We start from the raw sequence: 18819 nt of genomic DNA, 5'->3' as shown, positions 1-18819 counted from the left end.
TTTTTCCAAGATAGGGTTTCTTTGTATAGGCCTAGCCACCCTGGAACTCACTTTGTAGCCCAGGATAGCCTTGAACTCACAGAGATCCATCTGCCTCTGCCTCCCAAGTGCTGGGATTCAAGGTGTGTACCACCACTGCTTGGCCTTAAAAAGATTTTAGCTTTTATTATTTTATTAATTTACTGTGTGTGAAACGCACGTATGTGAGTATGCAGATCAGCTGTTCATGCTTGCACATGTAGAAACTAGAAAATGAGTGCTGCAAGGGTGAGGGCCGCTTGTTAGTCCCTGGACACTCAGCTAGCTTAGTCCCGAAGTAACTACACAGAAACTGTCTTCATTAGATCACTACTTGGCCTATTAGCTCTAGCATCTTATTGGCTAACTCTTACACCTTGATTTAGCCCATTTCTATTATGTATCGCCACGTGGCAATGGCTTACCAGGAAAGATTCAGCATGTCTGATTCTGGCAGCTCCATGGTGTCTCTCTCTTTCTCTGCCTTTCTTCCTCCCAGCATTCAGTTCTCTCTTCCTCACCTACCTAAGTTTTGCCCTATCAACTAGGCCAAGGCAGTTTCTTTATTCACTAACCAATGAAAGCAACACACAAACAGAAGTACTCCTACACCACATGAGTATGCAGGTGTCCAGGCTTACACATGTAGAAACCGAAACATGGGTATATAGGTGCAGGTGTCCATGTGTGCACATGTGGAGATGAGAACATGAGTGTACAGGTGCAGGTGTTCTTGCGTGCATGTGTAGAGACCAGAACATGAGTGTGCAGTGCCTATGCATGCACATGTAGGGACGAGAACATGAGTATGCAAGTGTCCATATGTGTACGTGTAGAGATGAGAACATGAATATGCGGGTGTCCTTGCGCGCATATGTAGAGACCGGAACGTAAGTATGCGGGTGCCCATGTGTGCACATGTAGAGACTGGAATGTGAGTATGCGGGTGCCCATGTGTGCACATGTAGAGATGAGAACATGAATATGCGGGTGTCCATATGTGCACATGTAGAGACCAGAACAAAACATTAGATGTCTTCTCTGTCTTCTTTGCCTTAGGCCTTGAGACTGGCCTCTCACTGACTAGGAGCTCACTGTTGACTCAGCTAGTTGGCCAGCAAGCTCTTGTGATCTGCTTATCCCAGTCCCCAATGCTGGGGTTACAGGCATAGAAAGTCAACATGTGTGCTGAGGATTAGAATTCAGGCCCACATGTGTGCAGCACTCTTACTTGAGGAGCCTTCTCCTCTGCCTCCCTCTGACTTATTTTGCAGTTAAAAACAATCTAGGTCCACCTGTTATGTGTCTCAGGAGATAGCTGACAAAATGCAGTTTACGCCCAGTGTCTGAAAGTAAGATCTGGTTCGAAGTCTGACTTAGGAATATTTTCCTAAGTGTGCAGCGACAATGACAGAAGCTGCACAGATCTGACTAGTGTGGAAATGTGGGGATAGAGCAGTGTCTCCTCACACCGGACATTTCTCCTGAAGAGCTGAAAAGCAGAGGCATGGCTGACCTCTCCCCTTCAGCCAGGCGCACAGCCCTCCCTGGGAGAGCCGGCCTGCATCAGGACACTTCAGCTTGGACTCTGACTTCCTTCCTTTCCCCTGGCTCAGGAGGACGTTGCTGTGGCTGCTGCGGTTTTGGAGGCTCTCCTCAAGCTGGCCTTGTTGACTGGCCTAACCATCACTGTTTTTGGCTTTGCCTATTCTCAACTGGCTCTGGACATCTATGGAGGAGCCATGCTTAGTTCAGGATCGGGTATGTGTTAGACTTTGTAACAGTCTGTTCTGATTTCTGAAGAGAAATAGAGGTGGCTCGTGAAATTCAGGCCATGTGCACACTTGGGTGACCTCTGTATCATTGTGGGTGAAATTTTGGATAGCTGGGGCTTTGGGGCTGTTCTTTCACTATCAGTGCACAATCAGTGTGCAGTCAGGGCTTGCACCAGAGAGATCAGTTCTCCATCCTCACATGAAATAGTGAATCCTACTTGGTGGTGGTGTTCCTCTCAGGCATAAAATATTTTGCCAAGTACTTACCTGTGTTTCCTCTACGTGAGGGAGGAAAGCAGAGTGTGATCTGTGCTGGGTCTCTACTTGATACTAAATACATCTGAGATAGTAAGTGCCTTGTAAGTCTCTGAGTGTGTTTAGTAAAAGCCTTGGAAAAGTAACCTAGAGCCATTTGCCTAGAATAAAATTGATCTTGACAAATCATATTATATATTTAATCTACGGACTCTTGATTTGGAGGGAGAAAAGCATATCTATCATTGAAATACTTGATCACACCAGGCACTAGTGGTACACGCCTTTAATCCCAGCAATCAGGAATCAGAGGCAGTCAGATCTCTGTGAGTTTGAGGCCAACATGGTCTACAGAGTGAGTTCCAGGACAGACTCCAAAGCTACACAGAGAAACTCTGTCTTTAAAAAATAAATAAATAAAATAAAAACAAGGAGGAGGGGGAGGAGGAGAAGAAGAAGAAATAGAAGAAATTCTTGATCCCCAGGCTGCTTAGAATTTCACTGCACTTGCTAGTCCTTCGGGTTTTTTACCCTTTCAGACTATACTAGACTCTAGACTGACCATCTATTTGCAGTTTTTATCCTGGAATAAGCAGAGATGGTTTTGCTTTCTCGGATCAGTAGAAGGAACTGGAAGATTCTCTGCTGACCCATCTCAATATAAAGGACCCTGCCAGTACAATTTTACATTTCCATGTTTCAGTGACCACAATGGAGCTCAGACTTTTGGTTTTGGGGGAAGAAATACCATATTTCTACACCAGAACAAAGGTTGTTACATTTGAGGAAATACTTGCTGTGAAACCTATGATATGATTTGTGGCTCCCTGGGGTGTGCACCTTAAGCAGTACATTTTCATCAGGGAACTGCTTGGGAGGCTTTATTGGGAAGTTTATGTGCAGAGATAGGGGTCCAACTATTCATACCAACCCTGTCCCCTGAGAAAACAGTCCCCATAAAACAGCCTCTGCTTCAACACAGCCATAAGAGGGGCTGCTCAGTCCTTACCGTGCTCTGGTGGTAGAGCGATTCATCCTAGAGACATCCATTAACTGCCGTCATCGTGCGGCCTCTGCCACCACACCTGGCTCATTGCCTTTTGCTTTTGGCCAAGCTGTCACCGAGCTACTACCCTGCAAAGCCCATGGACTGTCTGGGTAGCATCAGGGCCTCTGCACACATTGCCTATCAGGTTTCCCATATTCCATTTCTCTTCACACAACTAGTGCTGTGTGTCAGAAAGCATTCATGTCACGGTACTTCCCAGCCCAGCCTAAAAGGTTTTTTCTGATGACTTAAGTATTTTCATAAAACTTGACTTTACCTAGAAAGGATTCCTGCATTAAGCAGAAAAGAATGTCCTGTCTCCATGGTTTGACCTTACTTCTTTTTTTTTTAAGTAATTTATTTGATTTTATTTTTTTTAAATATTTATTTATTATGTATACAATATTCTATCTACATATATGCCTGCAGGCCAAAAGAGGGTACCAGACCTCATTTCAGATGGTTGTGAACCACTATGTGGTTGTTGGGAATTGAACTCAGGACCTTTGGAAGAGCAGGCTATGCTCTTAACCACTGAGCCATCTTTCCAGCCCTTGGCCTTACTTCTTTATTTGCTGTGCGTATTGGTTTATTTGGTGCTAGGATAGAACTCCAGGCTCTGCAGATGCTAAGCAGACTCTTAACCACTCTCAGCCCAAGCTTCTTCAGTTCTGCTTTGTTTGGGGATTTTTGTTTTTGTTTTTGGGTTTTTGTTTTGTTTTTTCGACACAGGGTTTCTCTCTGTAACTAGAACTGGCTTTGTAGACTGGGCTGGCCTCAAACTCATAGACATCCACCTGCCTCTGATTCCTGAGTGATAGGATTAAAGGTGTGCAACACAATGCCCAGAAATCTTTTTTTTTTTTAATTTTTGTTTTAAAGTTTATGTACAGATGTTTTGCCTGTGTGTATGTATCTGCACTGCATGCATGCACGGTGTCTTTGAAGGCTGGAAGAGGGCATGGGGTCACCAGAAGTGGATTTTAGATGGTCACAAGCCACTGTGTGGATGCTGTGAACAGAGCCAGGTCCTCTGAAACAACAGAAAGTGCTCTTAGCTGCTGAGCCGTCTCTCTAGCCATCATTTTAAAAGCATCCTTGCTGAGGAGCGTTACCCTGAATGGAAGGCACCAGTTGACTTGTCCTTTTTTCTATTGCTGGTCAGTTTGGGTGATTATGAATAGAGCCAGTTTACATTTTGTGAATGTGTGCATTTATTTCTGTTGGATGGATACCTCGGGTGCAATTGCTGGGTTATAGTTTGAATGATCATTTCTTTTATTAGAAATTACTCATTCAGGAAAAGCATAGTGTTAAGCATGGTGTTGCATGCTTGAAATACCAATCCGCAGGAGGTGGAAACAAAAGGTAAAGAGTTTGAGGTCAGCTGTGGCTCCATGATACACTGTCTCCCCAAAATCAAAGGAAGGAGAGAGAGAGAGAGAGAGAGAGAGAAATTACTTGCTCATCTCTGTATCATAATAGCCCTCTGAAAAATGAGGACTCAAACCCGTGATAAAGCTTCTAGTCTCTGGTCTGTAATTTTAAAGAAATGACACTTTATTTGTGTGTGTGTGTGTGTACAGGTGCCACAAGTATGTGGAAGTCAGAACAACTTGTAGGAGTGAGTTCTCTTCTTCCACTGTGTGGGTCCCAGGGATCAAATTTAGGCATCATTCTTTGCAGCAAGCACCTTACCCACTGAGCCATCTCACTGTCCTGGATCAACAAAGTTCTTAAAAATGTATTGCTGAATGTAGCACCATACGTGCCACTGGGGCCTCTGATTCTCACTGTGGATTGTGAAGTTCTGTCTCAGAAGTTTACTGCTGGTCCTGGTGCTGACTATTCCCAAAAGGTCTTTGCAGCCTGCTCAGTTGAGCTTCCCTTAATACAGGCTGATGTCTTCAGAGCTCAAACTTGCAAGCATCCCCTCTATACTGATTGAAAATGCTTATAGCTTTGCTTTGTGGCTAGATAAACTTTTAATTGTTTGACATAAGATTTTTTTTTTATTCCTCACTGTAGCATGTATAATAAAGGCCCAGAGACAGATACTGGGATTCACCCTGAAGATCAGAAAAGCAAAGCAGTCAGCCCACTGGCTCTTACCTCTACCTCAGACTGAAAATGGGCAATTCTGCCTCCACGAATCCTCAGATTGAGACTGAGAGTGAGACCTGTCTTCCATTTTATATTCCTCTCTAGTGCTGGGAATTATAGCATGCACCACCACTGCCTGGTCTCTATAGCTAACTAGTGTGAATGCTGAGATTAAAAGTGTGTGCAACCGCTGCCTGGCCCATATGGCTGACAAGTGTGATTGCTTTGCACTGATATTTAGGCAAGCTTTATTTATTCAAACATAAATAATATACCACTATATTTCCCGGTTTTTTGTCTAAAATAAAAGGCTATAACTAAGATAAGAAAAACTATATGCAATAAGTACAATAACTATATACAGTATTTACAGAAAATAAATACATCAGCAATGTCTAGTCCATTTGCAGTTGACAAATTCAGAGAAAATACTCTACATCCATACTATCTTGGTGAGTTCAAAGTCTTGTACCTAATTTACTTTCTATCATAACTTGCTTTCTGCATCTGGTAAACAAGGAAAACTATAACTATCTAGTCTTCAACTCCCTCAGAGACCCAAGAAGGGAATAATATTAACTGAGTAAGCAGGAAGTGCATGCAAGAGACTTCCAAAAAATGTAAAAAATGACAGAAACAGCTGGCTGCCTGGACAGTCACCCAAAGTTCCTCTACAATATTGGGACACCATCTTCAGCCTACAGGCCTAGCATATTCAACAGACTTTTCTGTAAAATAGGATATTCTGAAGGACTGTCCCTCCTTGTCTTGACAATGTTCAGCAGTCACTTTCTTTTGTGTCCTCTTGTCCAATAAGGACAGCATGCTGTTAGCAGTTGAGGCAAAGGCACTTTCTTGTCCAGTGGCTTACTTTTGACACAAAGAAAGTAAACTCTATGTGGAGTTTCTTCAATGCCCCTTATCTTCTCTGAAGTAGATTGGTGCTGTCAGAAACAGACATGTCTCATTGTCATTTAAAAAAAGCCTATGTTATTTAAATATCTTAGATGCCATATTTTATAGATCGCTGAGGTTTTTGAAGATGATTTGTCTATCTAAACCATATCTTTCTTTGACCTTGAAAACATACCTAATGTGACTACAAGTTCAATTATAATAGGTGATTGACTACTAACCTGCATTTCCTTATTATCCTAAACAGTTGGCAATAATAATTTCCAAGGACTAGAGTTTTGCATTACATTCTTAAATGAGCTATACAGGTACAATATCTTGAACAAGAGTAGAAATGTATGTACAGTATGTTCCAACAAAATTAATCTCATATTTTAGTTTTCCAAATTCTACAAAATGGAACACATTCATCTGCCATATTTCATTTCTTTGAGTACCCTTTGGGTTACGTCTCTAGGCAGTGGTGTTTGGTTATATAAAGAACAAGTAGGGGGCTGGAGAGATGGCTCAGAGGTTAAGAGTGCTGATAGTTCTTCCAGAGGTACTGAGTTCAATTCCCAGCAACCACGTGGTGGCTCACAACCATCTGTAATGAAATCTGGTGCCCTCTTCTGGCCTGCAGTAGACGTGCAGACAGAACACTGTAAACAAAATAAATAAATAAATCTTAAAAAAAAAAAGAACAAGTAGGATATTTTCTTATAACCTCCTTGGCTTGTAACCACGTGATAGAAAAGTCTTTTTTTAAACCTTTGCTATTGACATTTTTTTTTATGAAGTTCGAGACCTTCAGCACATTTCCCATCAATAATTGTTGGATTTCTGCATTGCCTTGTGCTAGAGAACCTGGTAGACCCATATGGAATTGGATGTGTGTTATGTATATGGGATGATGCCTAATTTCTGATTGTATCTTGTAATTGGATAAATAATAAAGTCAATTCTATATTATCTGATATAAATTCGACAGTTTTATATGCAAAACAACTCTTTCTGCATATTACAAATTGGTAAATATAGGAGACCATCCATCATTTAGGCTATAGAGAAGGCAAAGGTATGTCAGACTGTAGAGAACCCATTGGCTGAATCACCTTATTAATAGCTCCTAGATCTGTTTCCATTCTCCATTTTTCAGATTTCTTTTTAACAACAAACACAGGAGTATTCCAAAGGCTGGTTGATTCTTCAATATGCTGAGCATTTAGTTGCTCTTGTACCAGCTGTTCTAAAGTCTGCAGTTTCTCTATTGTTAAAGGCCATTGTTGAACCCATACAGATTTGTCTGTCGACCATTTTAAAAGGTTGGGCTGTTGGTGCCTTTGTAAGATTAGCAACTGCTGTGCCCTGTTCTTGTACAACCTGAATGATCAGTGACTGTTCTTTATAAAACTTCTAATTTTTTCTCAGAAACATATATTAATGTATGGTTTGTTTCTAAGATTGGGGGAATGTTAATCTGAGTATTCCATTGCTGTAGCAAATCACGTCCCCATAAATTCATTGCTATGTTAGCCACATATGGTTTTAATATTCCTCTCTGTTCTTCTGGCCCTATACATTTGACCCATCTTGCACACTACTTTACCTGAGATAATGTTCTGATACCTAAAAATTGAACATTTACATCCTGAAGAGGCAAATTTTAATGCTAAGATTCTGATGAAATTATTGCTACATCTGCACCTGAGTCTACTAGATGACTTTCAATGACAATGTCATTTATTCATATTTTTGATTTTGGTCTTTGTTCATTATATAAGTTTCCCAAAATGTTTGCTTTATGGTTTCTTCTGATTTTTTTATTCTCTCTTCTCTTCTATACCTGTTCTATTATCCAAAGCAGTATGCTTTCTTCCAATAAGCATTAGGTTCTTTATTTGTTCTGGGAAGGTGTTTCCTCTACTATTGCAGGAAACAATTGAATCAGATTTGGAATATGGCCCTATAAGAGATTTCCCTACCTCTAGCTTTAGTGAATTCTTTAATAGTTTTGGCCTCTTCTCTAAACAAGCTACTCCATTTTAATTGTGACCAGGCTCTAAAACAACTTAACCAACTCTATCTGGTTATTAGGGATAATTCTATTACAAACTGACCATAAGTTTGATATTTGCTTCACAAAAAGTGAATGCATGCCACATGAGACTATTGCTTCCTTGAATCTCCTTAAATCTAACATTGGCACAGGAGTCCATTTCAGCTTTTTACTCTATTATTTGACAACTCCTGTAAGGTTACTGGATATTTTAAGGTTGGTTGTTTGAAAACCTTAGGTTGTTCCCCTCTATTCTTATAATGCAATGCAGAAATTGGTTCTCCATTAAATTCCTCTGTCTGAATTTGAATATCTCTATGATCTGTTTTATTAGATTTCTCTAAAGCCTATATCCTAGCACTCAGATTAACCAACTTTTTAAATGATACCATGAAAATGATAATTTTGATGTTTACAATTGACATTACATAAATTTCCTTCTAAATTAGTTAGCTTCTTATTTAATTGTTCCATTTTCAAACTGTCCAGCTTATTATCATACAGACACAAATCCTTCTAATGTAATGGTGTTTTCCCTTTTTTAATGTGAGAAAAAACTCTCTCTTCTAACTAATTCTTCCCTTTAAGAATTCCCAATTTGTAGCACAATTAATAAAAACTCAGAGACAGAAATTCAGGTTAATGCAGCCAGCCACTGGCTCTTACCTCTACCTGGGTCTGAAATGATGATCCTGCCTCCAGGAATCTCAGAATGATACTGAGAGCTGTTTCCTCCCATCTTATAATCCTCTCATTCTGTGACGAAGGGCATGCATCATTTCTGCCTGGTTTCCATGGCAAGCTAGTATGGCTACTAGGATTTAAGTTGTGTGTCTTTGCTGCTTGGTCTGTTAGTCTGGCTAGCATGGCTGTTTCACTTTCTGATCCTCAGACAAGCTTTACTTATTAAAATATAAATGAATTGCCACTACATTAATTTTCTTACCAAATCTGCCAACGATGTTGATTAAGACATGAAGCTTATTGCTGCTGCATAGAACAGTAAAAACCTCACTAGATTTCAAGGCAACTAGTTTAACAGAAGCCCAAAAAGGGGGTTCAGGGAGAGCCAGCCAAGAGAGAGAAAAAAGAAAAACCTAGCAGGTAGAGCAGTGACTCCAGGTACTTGTAGCTCTGGCCTATGACGGTGGTTGTAAAGCCACAGGCAAGTGGCTTTTTCGTGAAACCGTACCCCAAATGTTGGGTGCCAAATGAAGCATGTATAATAAACACCCAGAGTAGATATTGGGGTTCAGCCTGAAGATCAGAAAAGCAAATCAGCCAGCCATTGGCTCTTACTTCTTCCTCAGACTGAAAACAAGCTATCCTGTCTCCATGAATTTTCAAATTGAGACTGAGAGTGAGATCTGTCTTCTCCCTTTTTATGTGCTGGGATTAAAGGCGTGCACCACCTCTGCCCAGCCTTGGTGGCTGACTAGTGTGGCTGCTGGCATTAAAGGTGTGGGCAACCACTGCCTGGCCTGTATGACTGACTAGTGTGGCTGCTTTGCACTGATCTTTAGGCAAACTTTATTTATTAAAACACAAATAATACACCACTAGATGTCACTATCCTTTTGGTGTTACCCCAGTGTTCTGGTCATTGTGGTGAGATACTGGAGTCCTCAGGTGGGCATGCGGTCTCCAAATGTCATCATCAGGTCCCCTGACCTAATTCCCTGAGCACATGGTGAAGCTTAGGGCACATCCCATTTTGACTCTCGAATCTGTGGATTGTTTCTTTGTAGGTCCTGTGTTGATGCGTTCCTATTGTCTCTATGTCCTCCTGCTTGCAATCAATGGTGTGACCGAGTGTTTCACATTTGCAGCCATGAGCAAAGAGGAGGTTGACAGGTGGGTAACATAGAACATGCACGTTTAATCATTGCCTTTGAACAGAGTGAAGTAATGTGCTCATCTTTTACTCTGCATTCTGAGCGTGGATTTGATGACACTTTTCTCAGAGGCCATCTAATACTACTAGTGTGGTATCTCCCTAGGACCACCGTTGCCCCGACACTGTTTACCTGGTGCTTCCCACAGTGGGTCTAGGAAACCAATATTCTGCTTCCTTTAGTGGGGGATGGGTATCACCTTTTGTTAGGTTTGTAGACAGCCTTAGGAAAAGCTAGACTCATCCCACCTCATCCCTGTTCAAGAGTGGGCCTCAGCTCAGGGCTTACTTGGTTACTTTGCTTTTTCAAGAAGCAAATTCTTAGGGGTTGGAGAGATTGTTCAATGGTTAAGAATGCAGGCTGTTTTTCAAGAGACTTAGGTTCAAGTCCCAACACTCACAAACCCAGTAACTCCAGGGATCTGACATGACAGCCTCTTCTGGTCTTCCTGGGCAATGAATGCAGGTGGTGTACAGACATGGATGGAGGCAAATCATATATATATATATATATATATATATGTAAATTCTTGTCCCTAAGAGACTTGTAGTTCTCTAAGAATCGGACTCTGTGACATCTTTCCTTAAAAGAAGGCTCAAAGCCTGGTATGTATTTCAACACAAGTTTTTCTTATCTCTTAGCTCCAGATTAGGACTTCTGCCCTGGATCCTTTATCAGTGGTTTTAACACTGACTGTGATTCAAAATCGTGTATTGAGATAGTTGTTCACCCTACTTTTACTACTCTCTCCTGTCACTTCTGTACAAAGTAGGCCCTTGAGCATGTATGTCTATTTTAAATTTCCCTTCATTATTGGTCTTTTATAAAAGTCCATCTGCTTTTTATATCCTCATGCCAAAATATTAGGACAGTGTTTTATGATGTCACTGTAAGATGAGGAGAAGGATAAAAATGATAAGGAGAGAATATGAAGGGTGGTGTGAGTGAAGAGGTGTGTGCCCTCCTCTCTAACCACTCTCTCTTGGGTTCTGGATCCTTGAAGGTCTCCATGCTGCCTCTGTTACCTCGAGTACCATTGCAAACTTCAGAGACTTGGTCTAAGGGTGGAGTGAGGAAGGGGTAGCCCAGAGTCAGGGAATCCTTCTCCCTTCTCAGCACCCTCTGTCTGTTCTCGTCTTAAACTGCTGCACATAGGAGCTTGGTGGCTTGGCTGCATCGTGACTGGAGTGTAGCCAAGATACTAGCCCAGACTGAAGCGGTTATCTTAGGGAGTTCTGGTCTTCTCCCAGGCCAATAGAATTGGAATTTTAGAAGACGTAAGTCAGGGAAACTATTCATTACCAGTGCCAGGCAATCCTGAATCTGAAGCCATGGAAATGACTGGTCTGAGTACAACATGACCCGGTTGGTACACTTGTAAATGCATGTGACAGAAACAAGGTTCCGGAAAGCAGGAAGCATCTCACTTACACACAGCATACATTGATTCATTTTATTCTCTTCTATCTCATTCTTCAAAAGAGCTACATCTCAGAGCAGGTAAGATAAGATGGCTCAGTAGGTATAGGTGCCTGCTGCCAAGCCTGAACCCTGGAGTTCTAATCCATGGTTGAAGGAGAGAAGCGACTCCTGCAAGTTGTCCTTAGATCTCTACATGTGCACAGCAGCACATGTGCAGTCTCATACACACATGCACACACGTGTGCCCTCATACACACATGCACACACGTGTGCCCTCATACACACATGCACACACGTGTGCCCTCATACACACATGCACACACGTGCACCGTCATACACACAGACAGCCATCACATACAAACAAAAAAGCAAAATACAATTTAAAAGTCTTAAAGACACATTATGACCTATTGAATTTGCCAGCCTATTAGTAGATCACAACCCATAATCTTAAAATAGTTGTCTACACATACTCTTCACCTTAGCTAGTTCATAGCTGCAGAACTGCTTTGAGTCTACTCTTTCTCCCATGGATAAAAAGTTTAACTTTGAAAAATACCATATTTCAATTTGAAAGCTGCTTCTAACATTGAGCAATTTAAAAATAAAATATAATCTAAAGCCTGCTAAATGAGAGATGTGACATTATATAAAGTTTTTCTTTTACATAAGTGGGTGCTTTTATATTACGGGCATAGATATTCAGGATTGAGACTTCCTCCTGATGAATTGTTCCTGTTATGAGTATAAAATGTCCATCTCCATCTCTTCTGATTGATTTTAGTTTGAAATCAATTTTGTTGGAAATTAGAATGGCCACACCCACTTGTTTCTTAGGTCCATTTGCTTGAAAAACTTTTTCCCAACCCTTTACTCTGAGTAGATGTCTGTCTTTGTGGTTGAGGTGTGTTTCTTGTAAACAGCAGAATGTTGGATCCTGTTTTCGTATCCAATCTCTTAGTCTGTGCCTTTTTATAGGTGAGTTGAGTCTGTTGATATTAAGTGATATTAATGACCAGTGGTTGTTAACTCCGGTTATTTGTGTGTGTGTGTGTGTGTGTGTGTGTGTGTGTGTGTAGTAGAGTTTGTGTGTTTCCCTTCTTTGAGTTGTGCTTGTGAAGGGTCGCTAGATGTCTGAGTTATTGTAGGCAGTGTTGGCAATGTTAGATTCCTTGGTTTGCAATTTTCCTTCTTTACTTTCTGTAAGGCTGGATTTGTGGCTACATATTGTTTAAATTTGTTTTTATCCTGGAATATTTTGTTTTCTCCATTGATAGTGAACGATAGCTTGGCTGGGTATATTAGTCTGGGCTTGCATCCATGGTCTCTTAGTTTCTGCAGTACCTCTATCCAGGAACTTCTGGCTTTCATGGTTTCCATCGAGAAGTCCGGTGTAAGTCTGATAGGTTTACCTTTATAAGTTACTTGACCTTTTTCCTTTGCAGCTCTTAATATTCTTTCTTTAATCTGTATGTTTTGTGTTTTGATTATTATATGGAGAGGGGATGATTTTTTTTTGATCCAGTCTATTCGGTGTTCTGTATGCTTCTTGAACCTTCATAGGAATATCGTTCTTTAGGTTGGGAACGTTTTCTTCTATAATTTTGTTGAATATATTTTCTGGGCCTTTGATCCTCAATTCTTCTTCTTCTACTCCTATTATTCTTAGGTTTGGTCTTTTTATTATGTCCCAGATTTCTTGAATGTTTTGTGATGAGAATTTGTTGGATTTGCTGTTTTCTTTGATCAGAGCATTTATTTTCTCTATGGCATCTTCAGAATCTGAGATTCTTTCTTCTATCTCTTGTATTCTATTGGTTATGCTTGATTCTGTAGTCTCTGTTCGTTTACCTAGATTTTCCATATCTAGCCAGCCCTCGGTTTGTGTTTTCTTCATTGCCTCCATTTCAGTTTTCATTTCTTGAACTGTTTCCATTACCTGTTTGATTGTTGTTTCTTGGTTTCCCAGGGTATCATTTACGGATTTTCTCATTTCTTCAAACTTTTTATTATACTTCTCTTCCATTTCTTTACTCATTTCTTCAAACTTTTTGTTATACTTCTCATCCATTTCTTTAAGGGAGTTGTTCATATCCTGTTTAAGGGACTCTATTGCTTTCATAATGGCATTTTTTTCCACTTCTTCTGGATTAGGGTGTTCAAGTCCTTCTGTTGTAGGGTCGCTGGGATCTGGTGTTTTCATGTTGTTTTTCAGATTGTTGGAGGAATTCTTGCCTTGGCGCCTGCCCATCTCTTCCTTGAAATGTTCTCTAATGGATCTTCTAGTACCAGGTCAGGTTCCCCCCTCTGATGAATCTTCTGCTAGAGGATCAGCGCCCCTTGCTGGCCAGGAATCTTGCTGAGCTGACACAGGGCCTGCCTTTCTGCCAGCAGGCTACTGAAACACAGGAACTCCCTCCTGCCAGGTTGCACTTCCAGCCCAGTCCCAGCCTGCAAGCCTGCTGAGCTGGGTGATTTCATGGCCCCAAGGAGGAAGGGAGGAATAAAGGAAGGGGTTCCTGAGTGAAGGGTGGGATGGGCTAGGAGGCGAGAGGGCTTAGCCCCTGCAGAGTGACCAGGGAGTCAAGGGGGACGGGGAATGTCTGAGCTCCTCCTTGCGGGTCAGAGCAAACTCACTCCCACATGTTCTTAAATATATAAATACAACCCTCTCATCTGTATGTTATTTGTATGTGTGTTTCCAGGGCTGACCATTTGGTATTGGATAAGCAGTTGGTGGCTCTTCCCTGGGGAAGACCCTTAGTTGTACCAGAATTTTTCTTCCGGGCCACCAACCAGCTCCCAAATCATGACACAGAAGGGTCACTACAGAAGAAGAGACACAAAGACTGTAAGAGCCGAAGGAACAGGAAGTTTACTGTGAAACAGGAAGTTTATTAGTTTTTAATGCTCAGCCTTAGCTTAGCTCTTTTCTTGCCAGCTCTCATAACGTAACCTGTTTCTCTTCATATACAGTTTGCCTCGGGGCTCTTTACCTTTTCTTACTTTCTTGCCGTAGCTCTCTGACTGGCTAATGGCTGCCTAGTTTCTGGCCCTGGGTGTGTCCCTTGTTCTTTTCTCCTCCTTCTCTCATTCCTCCTTTTCTCTTTTCAAGCCTAGATTTCTCCTATTTATTCTCTCTGCCTGCTAGCCCCACCTATCCTTTCTCTGCCTAGCAGCTGCTAGTTGTTCAGCTCTCTGTTAAACCAATCAGGTGTCTTAGGCAGGAAGGTGAAACATTTGCAACACATCTTTACATAATTAAACACATCCTTACATCGTTAAACAATGCAGCATAAACAGAAGTGACACCCTTTACACAGTTAAAGCAAGATTCCGCAGCATAAATAAATGTAACACATCGTTGCCTAGTTAAAATATCCCACAACACCTTGTTGTAGCTCAGTTGCCTTTTGTGCTTTCCCCTGTCCATTTTAGCATAGCTATTGGTATTGTCTTTGTTTGGGTCATGTGCAGGCAGCCATGTTGCTAAGATTTCATTGGTGTAGTGTCTTCCATTTCTAGGGAACACAACCTCACAGTAAACTTCCTGTTCCTTCAGCTCTTACAGTCTTTGTGTCTCCTCTTCTGCTGCGACCCCTGAGTCTTGGGTGTAGGAGTTGTGCTGTAGATGGATCAGTTGGGACTGTGCTCCACGACTCTTCATTTTGATTGGCTAAGGTTTTTTGTAATGGTCTTTGTTTGTTGCAAAGAGAAGTTTCCTTGATGGGGGTGAGAACTACACTTGTATCTGAAGGTTTGGAGCTAGGAACTCAGAGTAGTAGAGTAGAAATACAAGCTCTTGTACGCTTGTTGGTCATGAAATCAGATTTTCTACTGAGAAGTAAATGAATGTTCTTTAATTCTGGATGAAATTATATATCCTTTGTTGGAGTACAGTGTGTGTGTGTATGTGTGTGTGTGTGTGTGTGTGTGTGTGCGCGCGCATGCGTGTATACACATGCGTGTGTGTATGTGTATGGGCATATGTGTGTGTGTGTGTCTTGTCATGCACTCTAATAAAGCAAATTTCTGTAGAACTGTGATCTTGGTCAGTCCTTGGGTGGTTCGCAGCCTCAGTGTGCTGATTCATTTCTCTGCTGAGCAAATGTTAGATCCACAGGACAGGAGCCATGCATATTAATGTTTGCCAGTGTCCCTAGAAGCCCTCACAGTCCTTTACAGAGCTGGCATTATTACTCAGGTCACATTCACTGGAGATTTTGCTGAAAGGGATTTTTGTGTTTTGATTACAAAGAATCACCTCATAAATTGTTATCCTTAGGAGTCTAAGTATCTTGAATTGTATGTGTTTCGTTTAGGGGTCTCATTTGCATGTTATCTATGTCATATTCAGGGTTACAAAAACATGGGTTATGGCTGGGCGTGGGAACACATACCTATAATCTTAGCTCTTGGGAGGCTGAGGCAGGAAGATTATGAGTTTAAGGCCCCAGGGTTGTAGATGTTGCTCAGTAAAGAATGCTTGCTTAACTAGGTGGTGGCACACACCTTTAATCTCAGCACTTGGGAGGCAGAAGGAAGTAGATCTCTGCGAGTTTGAGGCTAACATCATCTACAAATCTACAAAGTTCCAATTGTAACGAGAGCTACAACATAGAGCAATCCTGTCTTGAAAAACAAAACAAAAACAAAATACAAAAGAATGCTTAGTTTGTGCAAAGCCCTAGGTTTGATCCTGAGTACCTCAGAGAGAGACACACACACAGACAGAGATTGAGATTCCAGTAGGCCAGCCAGCCTGAGCTATATAGTAAGTTAGAGGTAAGTCTAGGCTACATAGGGACACTCTGTCTCAAAACAAAACAACAGCAAAACCAAGTACTGAACCAGGTATTGTAGTTCAGGCCTATAATCCTTGTACCCTTGGAGGTTCAAAGTCAGCATGGGCTAAAAAGTGATACGCCTTGTCGAAAAAAAGGAAAAGCATACAAAGGCAAAGGAACATGCCTAGCATATGTAAGGCCTTGGGTTTCTCCAGCACAAGAACTAAAGAACCCATCCCAGCCCGCAACACACATAAAAACATTGGATTATGAGTAATATGAACTCAGATCTCTTTGTGAGTTAATATAGCCAGTTTTTATGCAATGTTCTTTTCTTCGGGCAAGAACTTACCTCGCTATGTTGCTTGTCTCCCCAGGTACAATTTCACCATGCTGGCACTGTCTTCCTCATTTTTGGTCTTATCCTACCTCTTGACCAATTGGTGTGGCAGTGTGGGCTTCATCTTGGCCAACTGCTTTAACATGGGCATTCGGATCACACAGAGCCTTTACTTCATTCATCACTACTTCCAGAGGAGCCCCCACAGACCCCTGGCTGGCCTGCGCCTGTCGCCAGTCCTCCTCGGGGTGTTGGCCCTCAGTGGTGGGGTTACTGGTGTTTCAGAGGTAAGACTCCCTTCAGCCTTCACCCTACTTCTGCAGGCTGCCAGTGTCCTTCCCTCTAGACTCCCCCCTCCCATCCAAAACAGATGATCAAGTGCTTGTCCCCTCCTCCTTCTCCAGACTTAAAGGGCAGTCCTTAACTCCTAGTCTCATCATTGTGCCTTTTATCTGACTTAGAAGCCAGGTGTAGGGCTGGAGAGTTAGCTCAGTGAATAAGAGCACTCACGGCTCACTGAGGATCCAGGTTCAGTTCTCAGCACCCTTATCAGCTCACACCCACCTGTAACTTCAGCTCTAGGGAATCTGATGCCCTTCTGGTCTCTCTAAAGGCATGGGACACACACACCCAGAGGGCACATATGCACATAAGTTTACACACATAAAATAAATAAACCTAAAAGAAGCAGCAGCTGTATGGTAACTGTGCCCTGGTTTGTCTGGCAGTGACATAGTTTCTCTTCCCAGGTGATCCTCTGCTGTGATCAGGGCTGGTCTGCTAGACTGGCACACATCGCTGTGGGGACCATCTGCTTAGGAGTGACCCTTGGGACTGCGTTCTTCACAGAAACCAAGCTAGTCCACTTTCTCAGGACTCAGTTTGGTAGATCCAGACTCAGTGACAAAATGACATGACTTTAATGCTGCTATGACACTTTTGGTACCTGGACCCATCGTGGAGTGGTTCTTGGACAGCGTGTGTCGCTATGCAAAAGTCCTACTGTAAATGAGCGTCACCCTGGAAATGATGCCAGAGAAGAGAACGCCTGGTTGAAGACTTCAAACTGAAGTAGGAATATCCCTTTAAATGAAGACCAAAAGTCCATTTTGTTAATGAATTAATTCCCTCTACGTGTGATTGACCTTTGAAGTTACATCTTCTAACAAACTCTGTCTTAGATGGTAATGGTTAGTCATCATCTGACCAAGAAAAAGCACTGTAGCCATTGACCCATCACAAGATTCTGTAAAAGTGGTAGGGAGCCCCTGAACTCACACACCAAACAAGATCAAGTGTGGCCTGAAAGTTGTGACTTTCCCTGTGTCAGTGTTGTGGCTTTATTTTTTAGAGAAGAAAAATCCAGCTCAATAAGAAATATTTTTGACATATTTGAAATAATGTTTACAGTCCTGGGGATTGAACCCAGGGCCTCTACAACTGAACTATATCCATATTCCTAGCCCTCACAATGAAAGAAACCAAAAGATGCAGATCAGATCTTTGCTGTCATGGTCATGCTTTATCTCCCAGGGCAGCTCTTGTCCTGGAATAGGACTCAGGATTTCTTAGTTGTGAAATTAATTATGGAAACTGTCAGATGACCTTAGATGTAGCCACTTGAGAGGGGCAGCTTTGATGGGAAGTGTGAGCTGCTTTGTTTCTTAAGGGCTGCTGCTTCCCAGCTTTCTTTAATTTTGCCATGGAAGTCACACAGGTGATTACCACAATTACATAGATAGCTCTTTTTATCCTTGAAATAAAACAGGACAAATTGCATATGGCAAGAATCATAATCAAGGACTGGAGGGATGGCTTAGTAGTTAAGAGCATTGGATGTTCTTCCAGAGGTCTTGAGTTCAATTCCCAGCATCCACATGGTGGCTCACAGCCATCTATAATGGGGTCTCTTGCTCTTTTCTGGCATTTAGGTATACATGCAGCTACAGCACTCATGAAATAAAATAAATCTTAAAAAAAAAAAAAGCATCAGCGTCAAACCGTCTTAGCTGACACATTATTCCCAGTAACTGGTCAGTATATCCCAGTGCAGAGCAAGAGTGGCAGACCTGGAGGTGTGGGCCTGCAGGCTTCCTCATAAGCCAGGCTCCCTGCACCGTGCACACTGCTTACCTGCAGGTGAGATCAATAGGCCTTTCTCTGGGTTGTAGAATAGTTTTCTTTTTTTCTTTGAATTCCCTTTTTGATACGGTTGCACAAACT

At 41.8% G+C, this 18819-nt stretch overlaps 1 protein-coding gene across 3 annotated transcripts in view; it reads left to right on the top strand.

Annotated features, from left to right (window-relative positions):
• The window catches only part of Rft1 (RFT1 glycolipid translocator homolog), a 47721-nt gene extending 29346 nt beyond the window's left edge, over window positions 1-18375 (top strand). For 2 of the 3 annotated variants that reach the window (XM_048421164.3, XM_048421163.3), the window contains 4 exons: window positions 1635-1779; window positions 9901-10006; window positions 16634-16883; window positions 17346-18375. In XM_048421164.3, coding sequence (XP_048277121.3) covers window positions 1635-1779; window positions 9901-10006; window positions 16634-16883; window positions 17346-17513 — 669 coding nt within the window. In that variant the 3' untranslated portion in view covers window positions 17514-18375. Of the gene's footprint in view, window positions 1-1634; window positions 1780-5124; window positions 7681-9900; window positions 10007-16633; window positions 16884-17345 lie in introns of those variants that run through there. The other variant, XM_085687759.2, reaches the window with a different exon arrangement.
• Window positions 18376-18819: the final 444 nt, after the last annotated feature.

Source organism: Myodes glareolus, chromosome 5 (assembly GCF_982192425.1).
Source record: "Myodes glareolus chromosome 5, mMyoGla1.1, whole genome shotgun sequence".
Taxonomy (NCBI): Eukaryota; Metazoa; Chordata; class Mammalia; order Rodentia; family Cricetidae; genus Myodes; species Myodes glareolus.
This window is presented reverse-complemented; position numbering and strand designations above follow the sequence as displayed.